General features: G+C 39.0%; 2 protein-coding genes across 2 annotated transcripts in view; one reads left to right on the top strand and one right to left on the bottom strand.

Moving 5' to 3' along the window:
* LOC101606926 (centromere protein P) overlaps window positions 1–19,479 on the top strand; it is a 227,992-nt gene that overhangs the window by 25,361 nt on the left and 183,152 nt on the right. The gene's annotated exons all lie outside the window — the stretch shown is intronic.
* Ogn (osteoglycin) lies at window positions 306–19,453 on the bottom strand. Its single transcript, XM_004652301.2, has 7 exons — window positions 19,262–19,453; window positions 18,037–18,282; window positions 16,234–16,321; window positions 9,645–9,803; window positions 7,112–7,314; window positions 3,801–3,896; window positions 306–703 (listed from the first exon to the last, which is right to left on the bottom strand). The coding sequence occupies exons 1-7, from the start codon at window positions 19,319–19,321 to the stop codon at window positions 533–535; spliced, it is 1,023 nt and encodes a 340-aa protein (XP_004652358.1). The 5' UTR covers window positions 19,322–19,453; the 3' UTR covers window positions 306–532.

The following is a 19,479-nucleotide window of genomic DNA, read 5'->3' as shown; positions in this document are numbered from 1 at the left end:
TTTGCATAGCTATGAGACTACACCCTATTTCTTGGGCTGAAAAAAATAGCTGCCTTGATAGGAAGAAAATGAAGTTCCTACTACATAGTAAATCCTGATGAATCATAAAATGAAAATGGGAGCTCACAGGAAATATTTGGCTTTCATGTTTTTGGAACATCTGCCTTAAATCCTTTTGAGATATAGTAAATGCCAGGAGAGACAAATAACACACGTTTCTTGGACTTCTCTTAGTTCAATAGTAATGGAAATAATGTATCTCAAATCCGGTATTTGCATAAAAACATGTCATGTAAATGGTAGTCTAGTGTAAACTAGAAGCTTTTAATGTTTAAATATTTTCACATTATTTTGTGTTGAGCTTAAGAGATTTAATCTGATGTTTTGCTTATTACATATAAGAATTTTTGGCATTCTTGATTTAAACATAAAATTCCTTCCTAATGAGATAAAATGTTACTATCAAGCCATTATTTATGTTCCTTTAGACATTATTATGTTTGCTTAGCTTATAAATTGAATTGATAGTGGTTTAAATGTAGGACCCGACAGGTAATCTTTTTAAGCAAATAAAGCTGTTTGGATGCTTTCCCAGGATGATCGGATTGCCCTCCAGGCGAATCTCTTCAACCCGATCCCGAATGTAGCGAGTGTCATTAGCCTTGCAGAAGGTATCATCTGTAATTGAAGTTATGCTGTTAAACTGAAACATGAAAGAGAAAAATTATTCAGAAGTCTGAGGTCAACCTTTAGTATGCTACATAATAGGACCCACAGGATATTTTACCTGTCTTAAGTAAAATATCATTTATGCTGTGGATCTTCATGGTAATAATTGAGCACCTGTTTTAAGTGTATAGTATTGTTTTGGAAATACAGATTGCTTGCTGTTACACCAAGTGACATCCATTCAACCCAGTGTACTGAATAAAATAGGAATATACTGGCTGGAGAAGGTATCTCATTCTGCAGTTTTAACCCAAAATGATTTTTTAAAAATTGAAATTCTTGTGATGGTGAGAGTTCAGTTTTAGCTTATTTTCATGCCTTCTTCATTTTCTTTATTTTTGCATTTTTCCCACTTGGTGCTGTCCTATAAAAGCAGCTAGAAAAATCTCCGAAAGCAAGTATTTGCCACTGTATGGAGGAAGAAGCAGAAATCAGGGATCTACTTCACCAGTATGTGGAGAAAGAAATATAAATGAACAGTCTTTAAGTCCAGGTGTTCAAACTAGAAGAGACTCAGCATCTTGTGTCATCTGCTGATAGACGACTTGGGTGATCCAACCTCTGTCTTTCTGTGACCTCTACCCACCACAAAAGGCTTGGAAAGGATTCCTGGCTCTAGAAAACTAACAGAAATTTTGGCATAGAGAATCTTTGACTTTGTGGAATTTCTTGGGCAATAGGAATGTCTTTAGATGCTTCTAGCTCTTTCAAAATACATGAAGAGGGATTGGGGATTTAGCTCAGTGGAAGACCTCTTGCCTAGAGAGTACAAGGCCCTAGGTTTGGCCTTTGGCACAAAGAAGAGAGGGGGGGGGGGAGAGAAAGAGAGAGAGAGAGAGAGAGAGGAAGTTGTAGTAATGAGATAACTCATCCTAGGTAAAGGTAACTGGAGTGGTGACCAGATAGAACAGATGCATGCCTTTGACTGCATGTGCACTCCCACCAGCTTATCAGACTGAATCATGATACGTGATCCCTTCAGCTGACTTTTGCTCCGTGTGCAAGAACAGCAGATAAATACAGCACCCGTTCCCGGTCAGGACCGTGGCCCTTGGCCATAATGTGTCCTCTTAGGCTTCTTGGCCTTCCTACAGGGCCTTATGAAGTCTGTCTTCCTGCTTCCCCAGCTGATGTACCTGTTCGCACTGCTTAGGAACCTGCTGGTCTTGGCTGCTGTCTAGACTAAGTTCAGATGCCTCCTGCTTGTGTGCCGCTTTACTGTGTACCCTCTCTGGCTCTAAGATGCCTCATGTCACTGCCCCTCACTCACGTGCTAGCTGCCTCGTGTCACTCCATCACCACTACGGCCTGTTCTAAGCGGATGTTTTACTTCTTCACATTTGGTTAACGCGCTTCTGCTTGCTCATGGTGGTCAGGACTGACTGCTGTGTGGCCATCTGCCACCCCGTGCGGTACAACGTGCTCACAATCCTTGGTGTTGTCCCATCCAGGCTCGTGCCTCAGTTGGGATGATGTGACATTAACAGTTCTCAACGTCAACTTTTGTGAGTCGCATGGGAGCCATATTTTCTTCCTAAGATTTATATTTATTTATATATTGGGGGTGGGGGGCAGAGAGAGAGAGAGAGAATGGGTATTCCAGGGTCTCTAGCCACTGCAAACTAACTAACAGGTATATGTGCCACCATGTGCATCTGGCTTATGTAGGACCTGGAGAATTGAACCTGGGTCATTAGGCTTCACAGGGAAGCACCTTAACCGCTAAGCCATCTCTCCAGCCTGGGAGCCACTGTGTTATTTCCCATGTGTTTTCTCTCTGAAAATTGGCCCATTGGGACAACACAGGCCCTGTCCCTGTGGTTGCAGTCTTCATGTGTGTCTTGGCCCCGACAGGTTGGTTAGTCCTCATCGTTTTCTCCATTGTCCTCGCTGTGGTCACCCTCCTGAAGATTTCCCTTTGCTAAGGCTGGCACAAAACCTCCATATATGCATCCCATTCCCTATGCTGATTGTGCCCCTATGGCTTTTTCTATGATGTCTACCATCTACTTAGTCTTCAACCCTTCCTTTAAAAAAAATAAAATTATTTTCATTTATGAGACCATCATAATAGGAGGAAAAGATAGTGACATCAAAATAAAAAACTGTTTGAGTGGGGGAAGGATTATGATGGAGAGTGGAGTTGCAAAGGGAAAGGGGGAGGGAATTACCATGGTTTATTGTCTATAATTATGGAAGTAGTCAATTAAAAAAAAAAGACTAACTGAGAGGGGCAGGGGAATATGATGGAGGGTGGATTTGTGAGGAGGAAAGTGGGGGTGGGGAGGGAACTATCATGGTTTATTATCTATAATTATGGAAGCTGTCAGTAAAGTTTTTTTAAACAAATTATTTTCATTTATGGGGGAGTGGATATATGTTTGCCAGGGCCTCTTGCTGCTACAAATGAACTTCAGATACATGTACTACTTTTCCATTTGACTTTGCAATAATACTGGGGAGTCGAATCTGGCCTGGCATGTTTTGCAAGCAAGCAACTTTAACCACTAAGCCATCTCTTCAGTCCTAATCCTTTCTTTACCCCAATCAATTTCAGCCTCAGGAATATGCTTTTATAGAAAGGGAAGAAAAAAAGAGAGATTGGTGTGATGGCACATTCTTATAATCGCAGCTACTTAGGAGGCTGAAGCAGGAGGATTTGTAAGTTTGAGACCACCATGGGGTAATTTAGTGAGTCTCTGTACCAAAATAAAGTTTACAGAAGGCTGAGATGTAGCTCAGTGGCAGAGCTCTTGGCCAGTACATGTGAGTCCCTAGAGTCAGACTCCAGTACTACCAAAAAAAAAAAAAAAAAAAAAAAAAAAAACCAAGTAAGAGATTCTATTCAGAAATGGACATTCTGTGCTTGTCCACTCAGTATGCTCTGTATAGAACTTGGATTCTGGACAGAAGGCTTATGTGGCTAAATATAAATACTTTTGATAGACATTGAGTGCTCATGCTTGCGTAGTGCTCTAACTATAGCATGTGAATGAGTAAGTTTCTCACTGGGAACTAAGAATGGCTCTTTAGGTAACTATTGGCAGAGAATTTGAAAGGAATAGTTGTACCTGAAGATGAATTACACGTAGACTTTCTGGCAAATTAGGAGGCACAGATTCCAGGTCGTTATGGTCCAAATACAGGAAGGAGAGTTTATTCAGTTTCTGTAAGGAAAATTTGATTGTAGTGTTATAGAGGTCTATGCATTCCTTCCCAGAATTCAAACAATATGTACATTAAAAAGAATGCTGATATAAGCACATTTCAATAGTGTCACTCATTGGTTTGGTTAACTGGCCTTAGAAGTTTAATATTCTGGTCTTTAAGACATTATGATGCCCAACGGAGCTTTCCTGCACAGTCTACATGTCTACCCATTCACCTTACCTCTGAATTCTCTCCTTGTCTTCTGGGCCCTCTGACTTTGTCTTGCGAACAGCTAATGAGGTCATGTGTTATGCAGGATCGACTTGGATCCTGATGCTGCCCTAACCTCTCTTGAGCCTTCAAAGCTTCCCATCTAAGTTCTTATCTCCAGAAAAGCGGTTATACCTAAGAGATGTGTGCTTAGCAAGATGTTACTCAAGGGCTGGAGAGATGGCTTAGCGGTTAAGCGCTTGCCTGTGAAGCCTAAGGACCCCGGTTCGAGGCTCGGTTCCCCAGGTCCCACGTTAGCCAGATGCACAAGGGGGTGCACGCGTCTGGAGTTCATTTGCAGAGGCTGGAAGCCCTGGTGCGCCCATTCTCTCTCTCTCCCTCTATCTTTCTTTCTCTCTGTGTCTGTCGCTCTCAAATAAATAAAATAAAAAAAAAGTTAAAAAAAAAGATGTTACTCAAAGCAATTTATGGTTCACTTAGCTTGACCTGTATGGGCTTTTTGTGGAGTAGTCTTCATGACCAATAATTGAGTACTGTGTGTGATTGTATACTAATATTGCAGAATGTAATTTCTCCTGGCATTACTCTTACTTGAACTTTGATATGCATCCTGTGCCAGACTTTGCTAATTTTTACTATATTTAAAAATTTTTTATCTAAATTTGTTTTTGAGGCAGGATCTCACTACATAGCCCAGGATAGTCTGAAACTCACAGTTGTCCTGCCTCAGCCTCCTGAGTCCTGGGAATGCAGACATGGATCACCATGCCCACTTGCTAATTCCTTCCTGTGCTGTTATTTTAATCTTTCCTTCATCATCTTGTCTTCTCAGCAAATGGTTACCTACTGAAAAGTTTTTCCAGTGAGCCTCATTTATGTAAATTGCAGTGACATGATTTCACTAGTGGTTATTGCAATCCTGGGACACTAAGCAAAACTAAAGTAGGCAAAATTACAATTTTCATGCCCACTTGCCACAAATCTTTTCAAACAGAAAATATTTATTTATTTTCATTTGAGATTGGTGCCTCTATCCTGTCTTGCCCAGGCTGGCCTTGAACTCTTGGTCTCAAGCAATCCTCTTGCTTAACCTTTGTAAGTATCTGGATTGCCAGAGTTGGGCCACCACGCCCTCCCTACTCGACACATTTTATTTTGCATATGCATGTGTGTTGTACATGTGGTTTGGTTTGTATGTGGTACATGCACAAGTGTGTGCAGATGCACATGCATGCAGAGGCCAGAGGAGAATGTCACACGTCTTTCTTTATTGCCCATCCATGCACTCCCATGAGACAGAGTCTATGACTGAAAGTGGAGCAATCATTTTTAGTCAGCCTGACTGAGCAGTGAGCCCCAGAGATTCTTCCAGACTCTTCTGTCAGGAGTGGGGTTATAGGTGTGTGTGCCCATTTCCAGCTGCTTATGTGGGGAATTAGGACTCAAACTTAGTGTAAACCAGGGCCTCTTAGACCCTCCTGCTTGAGCAGCAAGCACTTTTTCCTGTGAGCCATTTCTCCAGCCCCGAACATTCTTTAACATGCTTGCTTTTCAGAGACTGGCCTGCTTAAAGTCATATCTTAAAATTAAAAGGTTTGTTTTCAAGGACATGGTTCTATTTTTGTTTTTTGGTGTTCTTTTTTTTAAATGTATTTTGAAATAAGGTTTTACCATATAGCCCAGGCTGGCCTTAAACTTAAGATCCTCCTGTCTTAGCTTCACAAGTTCTGAAATTATAGATGTGTGCTTCTGTGTCTCACTAATATGTAAGGAGTGCCTTAGATTTTGAGTCCTTATAAGAAATGCCAATATAATTCTAATATAACTTGAAAATGGGGGCTCAGTCTATTATAAAGCCTTTGTTTTTACGCAGGTGAAGACCAGAGTTTAGATTCCCAGTACCCACTTAAATGCTGGTTGGGTGGGCCTGGTAGCTTGCTCGTCATCTCAGCAAGCAGGAGGTGGAGACAGGGAGTCCCTGGAGCATGTTGGCTAGCTGGATTAACTGAATCAATGAGCTCTGGACTCAAGTGATTGACCCTGCTTCAGTAAATAAAGTGGCGAGCTATTGAGGAAGACTGTGGATGTTAACTTGTGGCTTCCATATGTACAAACATGTACACACACACATGCACACCACACACACACAAAAAAAATCCTTTCAAAATGTTGCTTAAGTTTAAAACTGTTTTTTCTTCTTTTTTTGAGGCTGGGTCTCATAATCCAGACTAACCTCAAACTCACTATGTAGCCAAGTATGACTTAACTCCTAACCATCCTCCGTTCACATCCCAAATGCTAGGGGTTGTAGGCTTGTGACATCACACCTAGCTCTTCTCTTACTTTATTGTGAGGCAGGGTCTTGAAATGATACCCAGGCAAGCCACAGTCATGCAACCAACCTGCCTCTGTCTCCAAAGTAGCTGGCATTACAGGCATGTGCCACCACTCCTGGCCTACCTACACTTATAAGGTAATAGGTTTATATATTAAAGGTAAAACTCAGTGTTTTCAATTGTTAGTTTTGCTAACGTTTATAAATTGCTGATATTATAAGAAAAAATGAGCATAGATAATGGCCCTTTTTGAGTTTTTGTAGACTAGGTGATATGAGGGACCAACCATTGTCTGTATAATATTTGCTAAGCAAATAAGTGAACAAATGACATTCAGAATACTTCCATAAAACAAAATAATGGTTGGGTATATTAAGTGAAGTACAGGCTATTATGTAGATAATATTTTTATTTATTGCACTAAATACTTACCCAATGTAATTAAAACAGAAGCCAGGCTCAGCCTAGTACACTTGAATTCCTAGTTACTTGGAAGGTTGAGGCAGGACATTATTGGATACAGGAGTTTAAACCTAGCTTGAGCAATATAGTGAGACAGTCTCAAAACAAACAAAAACCAGGAATCAAAACAAAATTATATGCTTAAGTTTCTTATTCTTAAAAATATCACTGATATTGTTTCAGTCAAACCATGAAATACTTACTTTGAATGTATTTGCTTTTATTCCTTTACTCTTGATTTTATTGTGCTTTGCATTGAATAAGGTGAGCTTTGGAGGAAGAACTGGAAGTCTCAGTAATTGATTTTCAGCAAGTGAAAGTTCTTCTAACAGGGGAAGTTGTGAGAAAGTATTATCTTCTATGTCTTCTATTAAATTTCCCGTAAAATCGAGTCTTCTTAAGTTAGCTTGAGGGGGAAGAAATACAAAAACCATGAAGTTATAATTTTATTGTATGATCAATACAAAGAGATAACATACATGGCCAACCTTCTGCCTGCATGCTGCGTGCTTCTAAGGAAAGCTATGAATGGGACCAGTCCCTTTGTAGATGGCAGCATCTTGTCACAATATCTACAGGTTGGCCATCCCCAGAGGCATTTGTTTAGAGTTCACTCAGTTGTCTGGTAGCTTTAGTAGAGTATCTGCAGTTATACGGCTGAGTAAATTTGGTTGTTGTGCCAATCTGTGCCCTATTGTTTAACAATAACAGGTGTTCCCTGATTGATAAAAGTGGTGCCGATTGAGAAAGTCAGAGTGTGTGTGTGCGCGCACGTGCTGCTGTTGTCTGAGGTGACTGGGAAATAGCATTTCTTTTCATTCACAGCAGTCCTTTTCAGCTGCAGCAACACTGAATACGGAACCACTGCTTTGGGGGAATTCCAGGGGTAGGTGCCCACGAGCCTCTACAAAGACAACTTACTTAATAGACATTGTTCATTTGTTAACATTGATATAACTCATGCGTGAGTGAAAGTTACCTAATAAATGTATTTACTCTGTAGGGCACATTGCACCTTTCCTGTGCCTAGAACTAGAAAGCACTTCATTTTTCAACAGTAACATTTTCTTTCTTTTTTTATTCAACAATAACGTTTTCACCATAAAGCACATAACTGGAGAACGTGGTGGTAAATAGTGAATATGGCTCTAATTTACATTATGAGAGCTGAAATTAAGAGAGTCTTGCCCTGTTGTACCTTAGGAAATGAGTTTGAGTAACTCGGGCATTTCCCTGTTCAGTGTATTTCTGCTAGTGATCATAAAAGTATAAGTATTGATTCTTTTTTTTTCTTGCTATATATATGTTTTGTATATATTAGGCAGCTGCTCTACAACTGAGACATCCTTAGCTCTACATATGTTGATGTCTAGATTGTAAATACATTTGAGTAAGTTAATGAATTTGCCAGTATGTGAACCATACACAATGAAAATCGCTTGTCTTTCAGTCTACAACTCAGAGCTGCCAGTGGCGACAAGAATCCAGTTATAGTTAAGTCTCAGGAGTGTGTAAGTAAAGGGACTAGGGACATAGCTCAGGGGAAAGTGACTGCAGGCTTTGATCCCTTCGTTGATGACGGATAGTGGGAGGGGGAGAAAGGAGAAGAGGAAAGGGGAAGAAAGAAAGAGGAGGGAATGAAGGAAGAAAGAAAGGAAAGAATGGAATAGCAGGAAAATATAGTTAGCTCTACATATGTTCATTTTTGGATTATGAATATATTTTATTTGCAGCTGTTTGCAGCAGCCAGAGGCCCTGACATGCCCATTCTCCCCTCTCTTTTTTTTTTCTCCTCTCCCTCTTTGCTTGCAAGTAAATAAAATAAAATGAATCTTCCAGATATGTTTTAATATGTAGCCAGGCTTAAGAGCTACAAGTTAAAGAAAAGGAGACAGGAGTTGTGGTGCATGGCTGTAATCCCAGCATATGGGAAATGGAGGCGGAAGGAGATCAGGACCGCAGGGCCAGCATCGGCTACATAGTGACTTCGAGAGCAGCCTGGCCCATGTAAGACTCTGTAAAAAAAAAAAAAAACTCTAAACCAATAAAAAAAAAACAAATGAAAAATAAATGCCTTTAATCCTAGCACTTAGGAGGCAGAGATGGGAGGATCGCTGTGAGTTCAAGGCCAGCCTGAGACTACATAGTGAATTCCAGGTCAGCCTGGGCTACATTGAGACACTACCTTGGAGCCCCCCACCCCCCAAAAAAAGTGCTTTCTATGTTTTTATGGTGAAGGTAGAAATTAAAACACATAGTTGCATCCTAGTTAGATTGGTACTGCTCACTACCTGAGCAATGTGAGTCTTGAAGCACTGGGCTGTCAGAATCATTAATAAGGAAAGATGACAGGAGAAGTCTGATTGGAAAGGGAAAAAAAATGGATTTTGTGAAGTGCGTGCATTCTTTTTTTTTATTATTATTTATTTATTTATTTGAGAGCGACAGACACAGAGAAAAGACAGATAGAGGAAAGAGAGAGAATGGGCGCACCAGGGCTTCCAGCCTCTGCAAACGAACTCCAGACGCGTGCGCCCCCTTGTGCATCTGGCTAACGTGGGACCTGGGGAACCGAGCCTCGAACCGGGGTCCTTAGGCTTCATAGGCAAGCGCTTAACCGCTAAGCCATCTCTCCAGCCCAAGTGCGTGCATTCTTAAATGCTCTAACAGTGATAACCTGACATGTAGTAGGTGAAAGAGATAGAAATTTGTATTATATATCTTATTTAAACTTACGCATGTCTGCAAAATCTTTGGCTGTCAACTTTTTAATCTTGTTGAATCGTGCATACAGATAGGCTGATTCCTTGGGCAGGGGCGGCACCGCGTCAATGTCAACTTCCTCACAGTACACGGAGCCACTTAAGCAAACGCACAGCAGGCACGTTGGCATTTCTAGTGAGGAAACAAAATTGTAAGCATAAATAGTAGTTTGAAAATCTTTGTCATCTAGCGGTACATTTATTGTATTATGAATGCTACTAGTTTTTTTTAAAAAAGATGTTTTAGCTGGGCATGGTGGCACACGCCTTCAATCCCAGGACTCAGGAGGCAGAGATAGGAGGATGGCAGAGAGTTCGAGGCCACCCTGAGACTACATAGTGAATTCCAGGTCAGCCTGAGTCAGAGTGAGACCCTACCTTGAAAAACAAAACAAACAAAAAAAAGATGTTTTTAGAGAATCATCAGTGAGAGCAGAAAAGATAGCCATTGTATCCAGCAACCTATGTTGTGCTTGATAATTCATCAGAATTTTGTTTTAAAGCCTGTGGTCCACATTCTTTTTTTTCTTTGTTTTTATTCTTTTCTGTTTTTTAGTGGCAAGGTCTTACTGTAGTTCAGGCTGACCTTAAACTCACACTCATAGTGATCCTCCTACCTCAGCCTCCCAAGTGCTAAGATTATAGACATGAGTTGCCATGCCCTGCTTATTATTATTATTTTTGTTGTTGTTGTTTTCACAGTGATGAACTGTTGGTGTGATGGACAACCACATTTACTCATTTAAATACCAAAATTTTAAAAAATCACAAGGCAGGAGTTAAGCATAAACACAAGCTTGATTTATCATGTTGGAAACCTATTTCAGGTTGGCGATAGTAGCTAATCACTAGTAAATGAAGAAACATTGGCTTGAAAATTAGAGTCATTATTGGCACTGCTCAGATCCCAACCCCAAACCTCTCTTGGGAAGAGTTCCCTTGAGGTGTTCTTTGTACCCCAAAGTCATTCATTGAATATATTTGTCATACTTTTCCCCTTTAACCTACAGAAGTTCTTCTTCCTCCTCCTCCTCCTCCTCCTATTATTATTATTATTATTATTATTATTATTATTAATTTATTTTTTGGGAGGGGTATTTTGAGGTAGGGTCTCACTCTAGCCCAGGCTAACTTGGAATTCACTTATGTAGTCTCAGGGTGGCCTCAAACTCACAGTGATCCTCCTACCTCTGCCTCCCGAGTGCTGGGATTAAAGGCGTGCGCCACCACGCTCAGCAGAAGTTCTTTGATATCTCTTTCCCTCCCTCTCCCACCTTGTGTGTGTGTGTGTGTGTGTGTGTGTGTGTCTGTCTGTCTGTCTCTCGCTCTCATTGAAAACTACAAGGCTTTCTCCCTCAGTTTCAAAGCAATGAAACCATGAATCACAATAACACTTTTCCTCTCAGTAGTTGTCAAAGCAAAGAAAAAGTAACTTGATCTGGAGAAATGGCTTAGCGGTTAAGGCGCTTGCCTGCAAAGCTAAAGGACCCAGGTTCAATTCCCCAGGACCCACATAAGCCAGATATCCAAGGTGGCACATGCATCTGGAGTTCATTTGCAGTGGCTGAAGTTCCTGGCATGCCCATTCTCTCTCTCCCCCTGTCTCTTTCTCTCTCTCAGATATATATATATACATATACATACATACATACACACACACACACACGTGTGTGTGTGTGTGTGTGTGTGTGTTTGTGTGTGCATGTATTTTTTTTTAAAGATAAGGCTAACTAGAACATGCTTTTAAATTTCAAACATTCAGGGTCTGGGGAGATGGCTCAGTGGCTCAAAGCCTGCCACAGGTTGACTTGCCAGTATTCACATAAATTCAGATGCACAAAGTGGCATATACATCTGCAATTCATCTGCAGCAGCAAGAGGCCCTGGTATTCTCATCTTCTGTCTCTCTCCCAAATAAATAAAAATGTTTCTAAAAACGTGTAGTCAAATAGCATATGTTGTTTTCTCATGTTTTAGTTTTCATCTTCCTAGTGTTTACTGCCATCCACAAATTTTCTTTCATAAGTATCTCTTTGTTTTACCTTTATATTCCATTAGGTTTGTTGTACTATTGAATTATAAACATTATATATTATAGGTATAAGTCAGGTGTGAGATTTATAACTGTTTTGCCACAATTGTAACTTGCCTGTTTTATTATTAGTGAAGTACAAACAATTAAATTTTTAATGAATAATTGATATCTTTTAAGCTCATGTTTTTTGTTGTAATTAATAAATGTTTGCTAACTATTCTTGTTAATCAATTTTCTATTGCCTGGTTGTATAGTAGACAATAACAGAGATTTGTGTGAGGATAGTCTGTGGTGGTCTTACAATGTCACAATCACCTGATAACACCTGGCATAAAACATAGAGAATGTATTCCTGTCTTCAAACAACATCTGACCATTTATGATTTGTTTTTTATTCTTTAGCCTAAAGGCATGTAGTCAAAATACTGTGTTTAATGTTTATGTGGATTAGATTTTTTTCTCTTTTATTATAATGTAAATTCAAAATATAATTATCTTTTTCTGTTTGTGATGTCTTTTGGTTTATTTTATTTACATATGTATTTATTTTCCTTTATGTAACATAGCATTATTCTAACATCAAATCTGGGCTGGAGAAATGGCTTTAGAAGTTCAGGTGCTTGCCTGCAAAGCCAAAGGATCCAGGTTCAATTTCCCAGTATTCACATAAGCCAGATGCACAAGATGGCACATGCATCTGGAGTTTGTTTGCAATGGCTGGAGGCCCTGGTGTGCCCAGTTCTTTCGCTATCTCTATCTGCCTCCTTCTCTCAAGTAAATAAAATATAAAAATAGTTTTAGAAGATCAAATCTAGGTGGGCATGGTGGTGCATGCCTTTAATCCCAGCACTCAGGAAGCAGAGGTAAGAGGATTGCCGTGAGTTAAAGCCCACCCTGAGATTACATAATGAATTCCAGGTCAGTCTGGGCTATAACCAGACCCACCTCAAAAAACAAACAAAAAATCAAATCTGTCCAAAAATTATATATCTATCTCCTGCCCTGCCTTGGCCCATTCCCAGGTCTGCATGCTTTCTCCATGATCCCATTTAATCCCTTTAACTGATTTAAGGGTCTTTGGTTTTGCTGTGCTAGGGATTTAACCCAGAGTCTTGCCCATACTGGACAAGTTATCTGCCACTGAGGTACATCCCTAGTCCATGTCAGATTTTATTAAGCACTTCTGTGCTGCTTTTCATACAAATGAACAGCCAGATGCAAACCTCCTGAAATCACTTTTTCTCACGTGAAATATGTTGCAGACACTCTTTCGTGTTTTCTTTGTTTCACATACTGGATTCTGACAATCACTTCATATTCTTAGAAATCTTCCTCATTTCTGTGATTGCATTGTACTTCCTTGTGTGGATGTGCTATTATGTGTTCATTGTTTAGACTGGAAGATTTTTCCCAATATTTGGCAATTGTAAACTGTGCGTGACTGATTTTACATTTGTATTTTATTTCTCTGGACATATATCTTCAGGATGAAAATCCCTAGAATTGTCAAAAATTAAATTCATGGGGCTAGGAAAATGGCTTAGCAGTTACAGCATTTGCCTGTGAAACCTAAGGACCTGGGTTCGATTCCCCAGGACCCACATAAGCCAGACGCACAAGGGGGTGCATGTGTCTGGAGTTCGTATGCAGTGGCTTGAGGCCCTGGGGCACCTATTCTCTCTTACTGTCTCTTTCTCTCTTATAGGTAAATAAAATATTTTCTTAAAAAATAAATTTAGGACTGGAGAAATGGCTTAGCAGATAAGGCACTTGCTGGCAAAGCCCAAGGTCCCAGGTTCAGTTCTCCAGTACCCACATAAGGCCAGATGAACAAGGTGGCACATGTGTCTGGAGTTCATTTGCAGTGGCTAGAGGCCCCAGCATTCCCATTATTTCTCTCAAATAAATAATAATAAAGTAAATTCAGGGCTAGGAACAGCAGGGTGTAGTGGGGCATGCCTTTAATCCCAGCACTTGAGAGGCAGAGGTAAGAGGATCATTATGAGTTAGAGGCCTCCCTGAGACTGCAGAGTAAATTCCAGGTCAGTCTGGGCTAGAGCGAGACCCTACCTCGAAAAACCAAAAACAATCAGTAGTAGAGTGCTGACCTATAATACATGAGGTTTTGGTGTGCTTCCCCTGCACCTTAAAAAAAGGGGAGGAAAAGTAAATGCATTTTTGATTTTGTTAGACATTGACAAATTCCTGTCCTGTCATATTTATTCATGTTTGTGCTTTCAGTATATGAGAATACATGTTACTATGCAGCCTTAACTATGGAATCTGTTGCTATATTGCCTTCCTTTTTAATCAACCAACTAGGTTAAACATGGCATCTCAGTATAACTTTCATTTTCATATCTCTACTTATGTGGGAGCATGAATGTTTTCATAGGCTTTGTGACATTTTAAAGTCATTTGGTGAATTGTTTGTTCATATCTTCTGCTTATTTTTCATATGTATTTTTGTTTTCCTTTATTTTTATGAATCCTTTATAATCTATAATAGTTTCAAATATATTTCTCACCTTTGGTTGTCTATGCCATGCATGTTTCCTTCTTTCTTTTTTTTCTTCGAGGTGGGGTCTCCCTCTAGCCCAGGCTGACCTGAAATTCGCTATGTAATCTCAGGGTGGCCTTGAACTCACGGCAATCCTCTTACCTCTGCCTCCCAAGTGCTGGGATTAAAAGCATGTGCCACCACTCTGCCTTCCTATCTTTTTTCAATATGTCTTGGAGTCAAATTTAGTGATCCTTTCTACTAAAATCTGTGAATTTTGAGGCATCCTACACACAGACTTTCTCCTAGTACTTGTGTGGCTTTGTTGCATACATTTAGCCCCCCAAGTTATTTGAGGTATAGTATGAATCTAATTATATCCCCCCCACTTTTTATTTTGAGAGAGAAAGAGAGAGGAAGAGGCAGATATAGAGAATGAGCATGCCAGGGCCTCCAGCCACTGCAAACGAATTCCAGACACATGTGGCACCTTGTGCATCTGGCTTACATGTGTCCTGGGGAATGGAATCTGTATCCTTAGGCTTCACAGGAAAGTACATTAACTTCTGAGCCCTCTCTTCAGCCCCTATATCCTTTTAAATGGCTACCTAGTTCTCCTACCCTGTTTTTTAAAAGTACCGTTTGTTTCAGTGAGTACTTCTAACTTTTGGCATCTTAATTATGTATTTCTGTATATGTTTTTATCCATTTCTGGTCTTCCCATTCTATCCCACTGGTCTTTTTTCTATTCATACACTAATATACAGCAGTTTTTAAGCATACTATGCTTATATGTACATAGGTTTAGTTCCTGCCCATATCTGGCATTGTTCACTATTTCCCCAGCCATTTGTGCATGTTTTTCCATATGAATTTTAGAACCAAGTTTATAGCATTATAAAAAATTATTGGCAATTTTAGTAAGATTATCTAAAATTTATAAATTTAGAGACAACCAACATCTTCATGATATTGAGTCATCCTTTCCAAGAACAAGGATGTTCTTTCATTTCCAAATCTGTTTTTACTAAAATACTTGCCAAATATTAAAGATATATTTCTGTTTTGGTTCCTTTCACTTTTATTGTAGCACTATAGAAATTAGTGTCTGGTTTTCTTTTTCATGCTTTTAAGTAAAATCATTTCTGTGATACACCAAGAATAAATCAAGTACATAGGACTACTAAGTATGATTTGTAGTCTATTTTAAAGATTCTCTCATTTCATTTGAGATGGGCATAGTAGATGTATTGAGAGTAATTTTCCTCCTGTTTCTTGGTGTGTGTGTGTGTGTGTGTGTGTAGTGCTGGGGATTGAACCTAGGGCCTCATGTATGCTAAGCAAGCACTGTGCCAGTGAGTTATATCTCTAGCTTCTGTGAATTTCTGTGTGTGCACATACCCACATGCATGTGAAGGTCAGAGGACAACCTCAGGTGTCAGTCCTCACCTTTCACTTTGTTTGAGGCAGGATCTCTGTTATTTGCTATGTACACCAGGCTAGCTAGCCCATAAACTTCTGGAGACTCTCCTGTCTCTGCCTCCCATCTCACCATATCAGCACTGGGATTACAGCTATTCCCAATGTTACATGGGTCCTGGGATCTAATCCCAGATACTTCTGTTTGCATGGCAAGCACTTTATCCACTCAGTCATCTCACCAGTCCCTCTTTTGAATTTCTTGAAAGTTATACTGGAATTAATATCCTAAGGTTATTCATTGTATTTGGCAAATAATCATCTAAATCTTTCATGAATTGATTTTATTTGGACAAAGACACACATTTTTGCACAGGGTAAGTAAGCTTGGACAGAATTGACTGTTGTATGTTTCACTCATGATGTAGGATGGCAAATGGTGTGTACTCCCAGGACACCTGTTTGATTTTGCCATTGGAAATAAAATTCCAGTTTGTATTTACTGTGTTTTGAAGCAAGTTTTAATTGCTACAAGGAATAAATTCCAGTGTAATGATTTTAAAAAAATGCTTTTGACAAAAAAAAAATAGATGGACTGTTAATACTTACCATCAGTTTCCTTCTTTGGGGGTAATGTTACACTCTCATCCTTTTGTAACTGAAGACTTTTTTCATCAGGTGTTAGAGTTTCTTTTTCCTATTGGAAAATTGTATGTTTATTGTCACTGTAACACACTTCTCAGTCACAATTTGTGACATTTCTTTGGTCTTCCTTTAGAGTTTAGTAAATAATTTCATTTTAGCATTCATTAAATTATAGTGTAAATGCTTTTACTATAGACTATGAGGTCCTTGAGCAAAAGAGCCAAGTCTTTTTTTTTATTTTTCTATTTCCAGTAGTTGATAAATATTAAGTATATTTGAATTACAAATGATAGCCTGGAGATAAATCTCTGGATGGGAATGAAAGTCTTTCTGAATCAAAATTATTTGCTGTGGTTCTTTGTTGAACTAAGCTCCTCTTTTTGCCCTTTTGAGGATCCCTAGAGCTCTGGCATGGAAAGCACTGAAGAAGCTCTCTTCCAGGGTGACCTTTTAATTGCCTCCTTGCCTTGGCCTCTTCCCCTACTCAGGCCCAGTGCTTGGGTCTGTTAACTCCAGGTGATTGGGGTTTTTGTCATTCACCCTCTTCTATGTTCAGAGCTTTTCTTTTTCTCCTTCCATCAGACCATAGTTGGTTGCATGGGGTCCTGCCCTTTCTCCCCTTCTTAGCTTGCTCCCCCTTAGCTCAGTCATGACTCCTCACCCAACTCTTAACCTTCATTTTTTCCATCAGTGTGCCAATTGAACATCTTCCCAACCCTCTATCCCATTGAATTCTCCATTCCACAAATATCAGTCTGCACATTTATATTAAAACAGAAAAACTGGTTACAATGCTGTAAAGATGAGAAAATGTCAACCCCTCACGTTTTAACGATCCTGGGAATGTTGAAAGTCTGACAATTTCTTATGCGTTGCTATGCTATCTTTGTCTTCACCATGGGCAAAATGATACCAGCATCTTAATTGGAAGAACAAAACTATTGTGTTAACATTGGCTCATTGTGTACCAAAAAAGAAAAAGAGCAATTTTAACTGATTTATCTTAAAATCTTCACTATTGAATTTATAGTGAAGAACTTTTGAAGCCATGAAAATGTATTTGGTTACATTTCTCATTTTCCAGTGCATGCGTGGGTGTGACGCATAGTCAGCAACACAGTTTCATGCTGTGTTGACTTTTTCCTTACCCAATGTTCATGTTTATATGTAAGGAAAGCCACAGTAATTACTTTGCCCTTTTAGGTGGGATGTGAATGATGTCTAAAAGTCATTCTTACAGGGTATCAATTCAATGACAATTACAGATCCTTGGTGCAAATTGATAGTGTCTAACAACTATTAAAAGTGGCTGAAAGAAATTTCTAGAGTGGCTTTTCACTTTTTGTTACTTTGTGTGATTGGTGTGCATAACTAGTACTCACTCTGTTTATTTCCTTAAACCTTCTTTTTCTAACCCTCAGCTGATAATATATTTTTACTGCTCTTTATTTTTGAGCCACAATTGCATGCAAATATAGGGCATTGTACAACAATACTTTATTGCTTGTCAGAGACCATCTTAAAATCTAAGGTTTCTTATTTTTTGTTGTTGTTGTTACTAAAGCTATTGTTTAGTTATCATAGGTACTGTTTACTAATTTAGGAGTCATGCATAGTTGAAAAGTATAATCTTAGGGTTAATTATTAGGAATTACTTTAAAATTTAAAATGCTTTTCTTTGCCTTGTCAGATATATTCAGAAAAACAAGTGCATATATTTAAATGGGTATTATTTTAGATCATAAATTTAGAGTATAAATAAAGTACCTCAGGAGTTTTTCCATCCAGGTATTCATCTTCATAGTCTTGGCTAAACTTGGTTTCTTCATAGTTATCTGTTGCATACTCATAGTTACTGTGCGTGTCCAGCTGAGGTGGTGGTGCTGGCTCTGCCAGAGGCACGAACAGTAATAGGAGAAGGGTAGAATGTACAGTCTTCATTTCAGCAGCATTCAAGGTGAATGGAAGGTAATAAACTAGGGGCCTCCTGGCTGGGCTAAAACTCTCTTTTCCCTGGAAATAAGAATACAAACCATCGAAGCAATATTTAAAAGTTTGGAGGACGTTTTTGGCAGGGTGAATGCAGTAGGAGCCAGAGACCAAGTATTTAACCCTTAGTGATCTTTAATTAGATACTAACAATTTTATATGTAGAGTGAGCATTCTGAAAAATAATTTCAGAAAGTAGTTTCATCTCTTAATTATCCAAAATGCAAGGAAGTGTTGATAATTTAAGCCTCTTAATAACTAGGTGCCTTGAGTGGAAGTACTTGTGTGCAGTTGAAACATTCTTAGGATACCTGTAGTATAAATGGTTAAAATAAAAACCCATGATCCTGTCTCCTGTGAGTTGAAAATATCATGTTTCAACTTTCCTGCTTAAAAAGAATTTATTTGTTTTGATGTGAAAGAAACCAGTTCTAGGAGAAGTTTTAAAACTTAAACCTTAAGTTTATCACCACAGAAAAGTAGTCATTAACACTTTCAGGTGGTACAGAATATAGGAAAAGCCATGTGTCTTTAATTTCCTTACTTGGTAAACATAATAGGTTATCACCATTTTTTATTAATAATCTTGCTTTTTTAGTTTGCAAAAACTGAAACTATACTTCAGACTAAAGAAATTTAGAACTTTAATTGAGGAACTTTGAGAATGTACTAGAAGGATTCTTTTAGGTTTATCTACTAGGTACACATTTCAGAACTTTTCTTTACTTCAAACACAATCACTCAGAGGTGATGATGTTACATTTTAGATGCCAAATTGTCAAAATTCCAGTAGTTGAAAATTAAGAATAAAATGGGCAACTTTTTCCATTCCCAGTTGTATCAGTATTAATGCTATGCAATGATATATGGAAATACTTGTTAAATACTGTTCAAGGTAAATGAAACTTAAACACAATACAGATGGCCTTACATTTACTAAGATTTAGATAGTTGTCACATTTAACAAACAGTGTTTAAAATAATATCTGAAAAACAAGCCTACCGTCAGAGCTGTTTTGAAGGTTTTTGTGGTTTTCCTCAGTAGGTGTTCATGCCTGTGCATTAGCCCCAAGTGGGAGGGTGAATGAGCAGAGATTGTAGATTGATTTCAAACTGCTGAATAAAGTTTCAGGCCCCAACAGCTTTGAGAGAGGATTTCATGTGGTGGAGATCCTTGCCAACATTCCTTCTCTAGGGTGAAATGCAGGGTGTTGTGTGACA

Source organism: Jaculus jaculus, chromosome 11, assembly GCF_020740685.1.
Source record: "Jaculus jaculus isolate mJacJac1 chromosome 11, mJacJac1.mat.Y.cur, whole genome shotgun sequence".
Lineage (NCBI taxonomy): Eukaryota > Metazoa > Chordata > Mammalia > Rodentia > Dipodidae > Jaculus > Jaculus jaculus.
The sequence above is the reverse complement of the archived record's forward strand: the minus strand, read 5'-3'. Positions and strand labels throughout refer to the sequence as shown.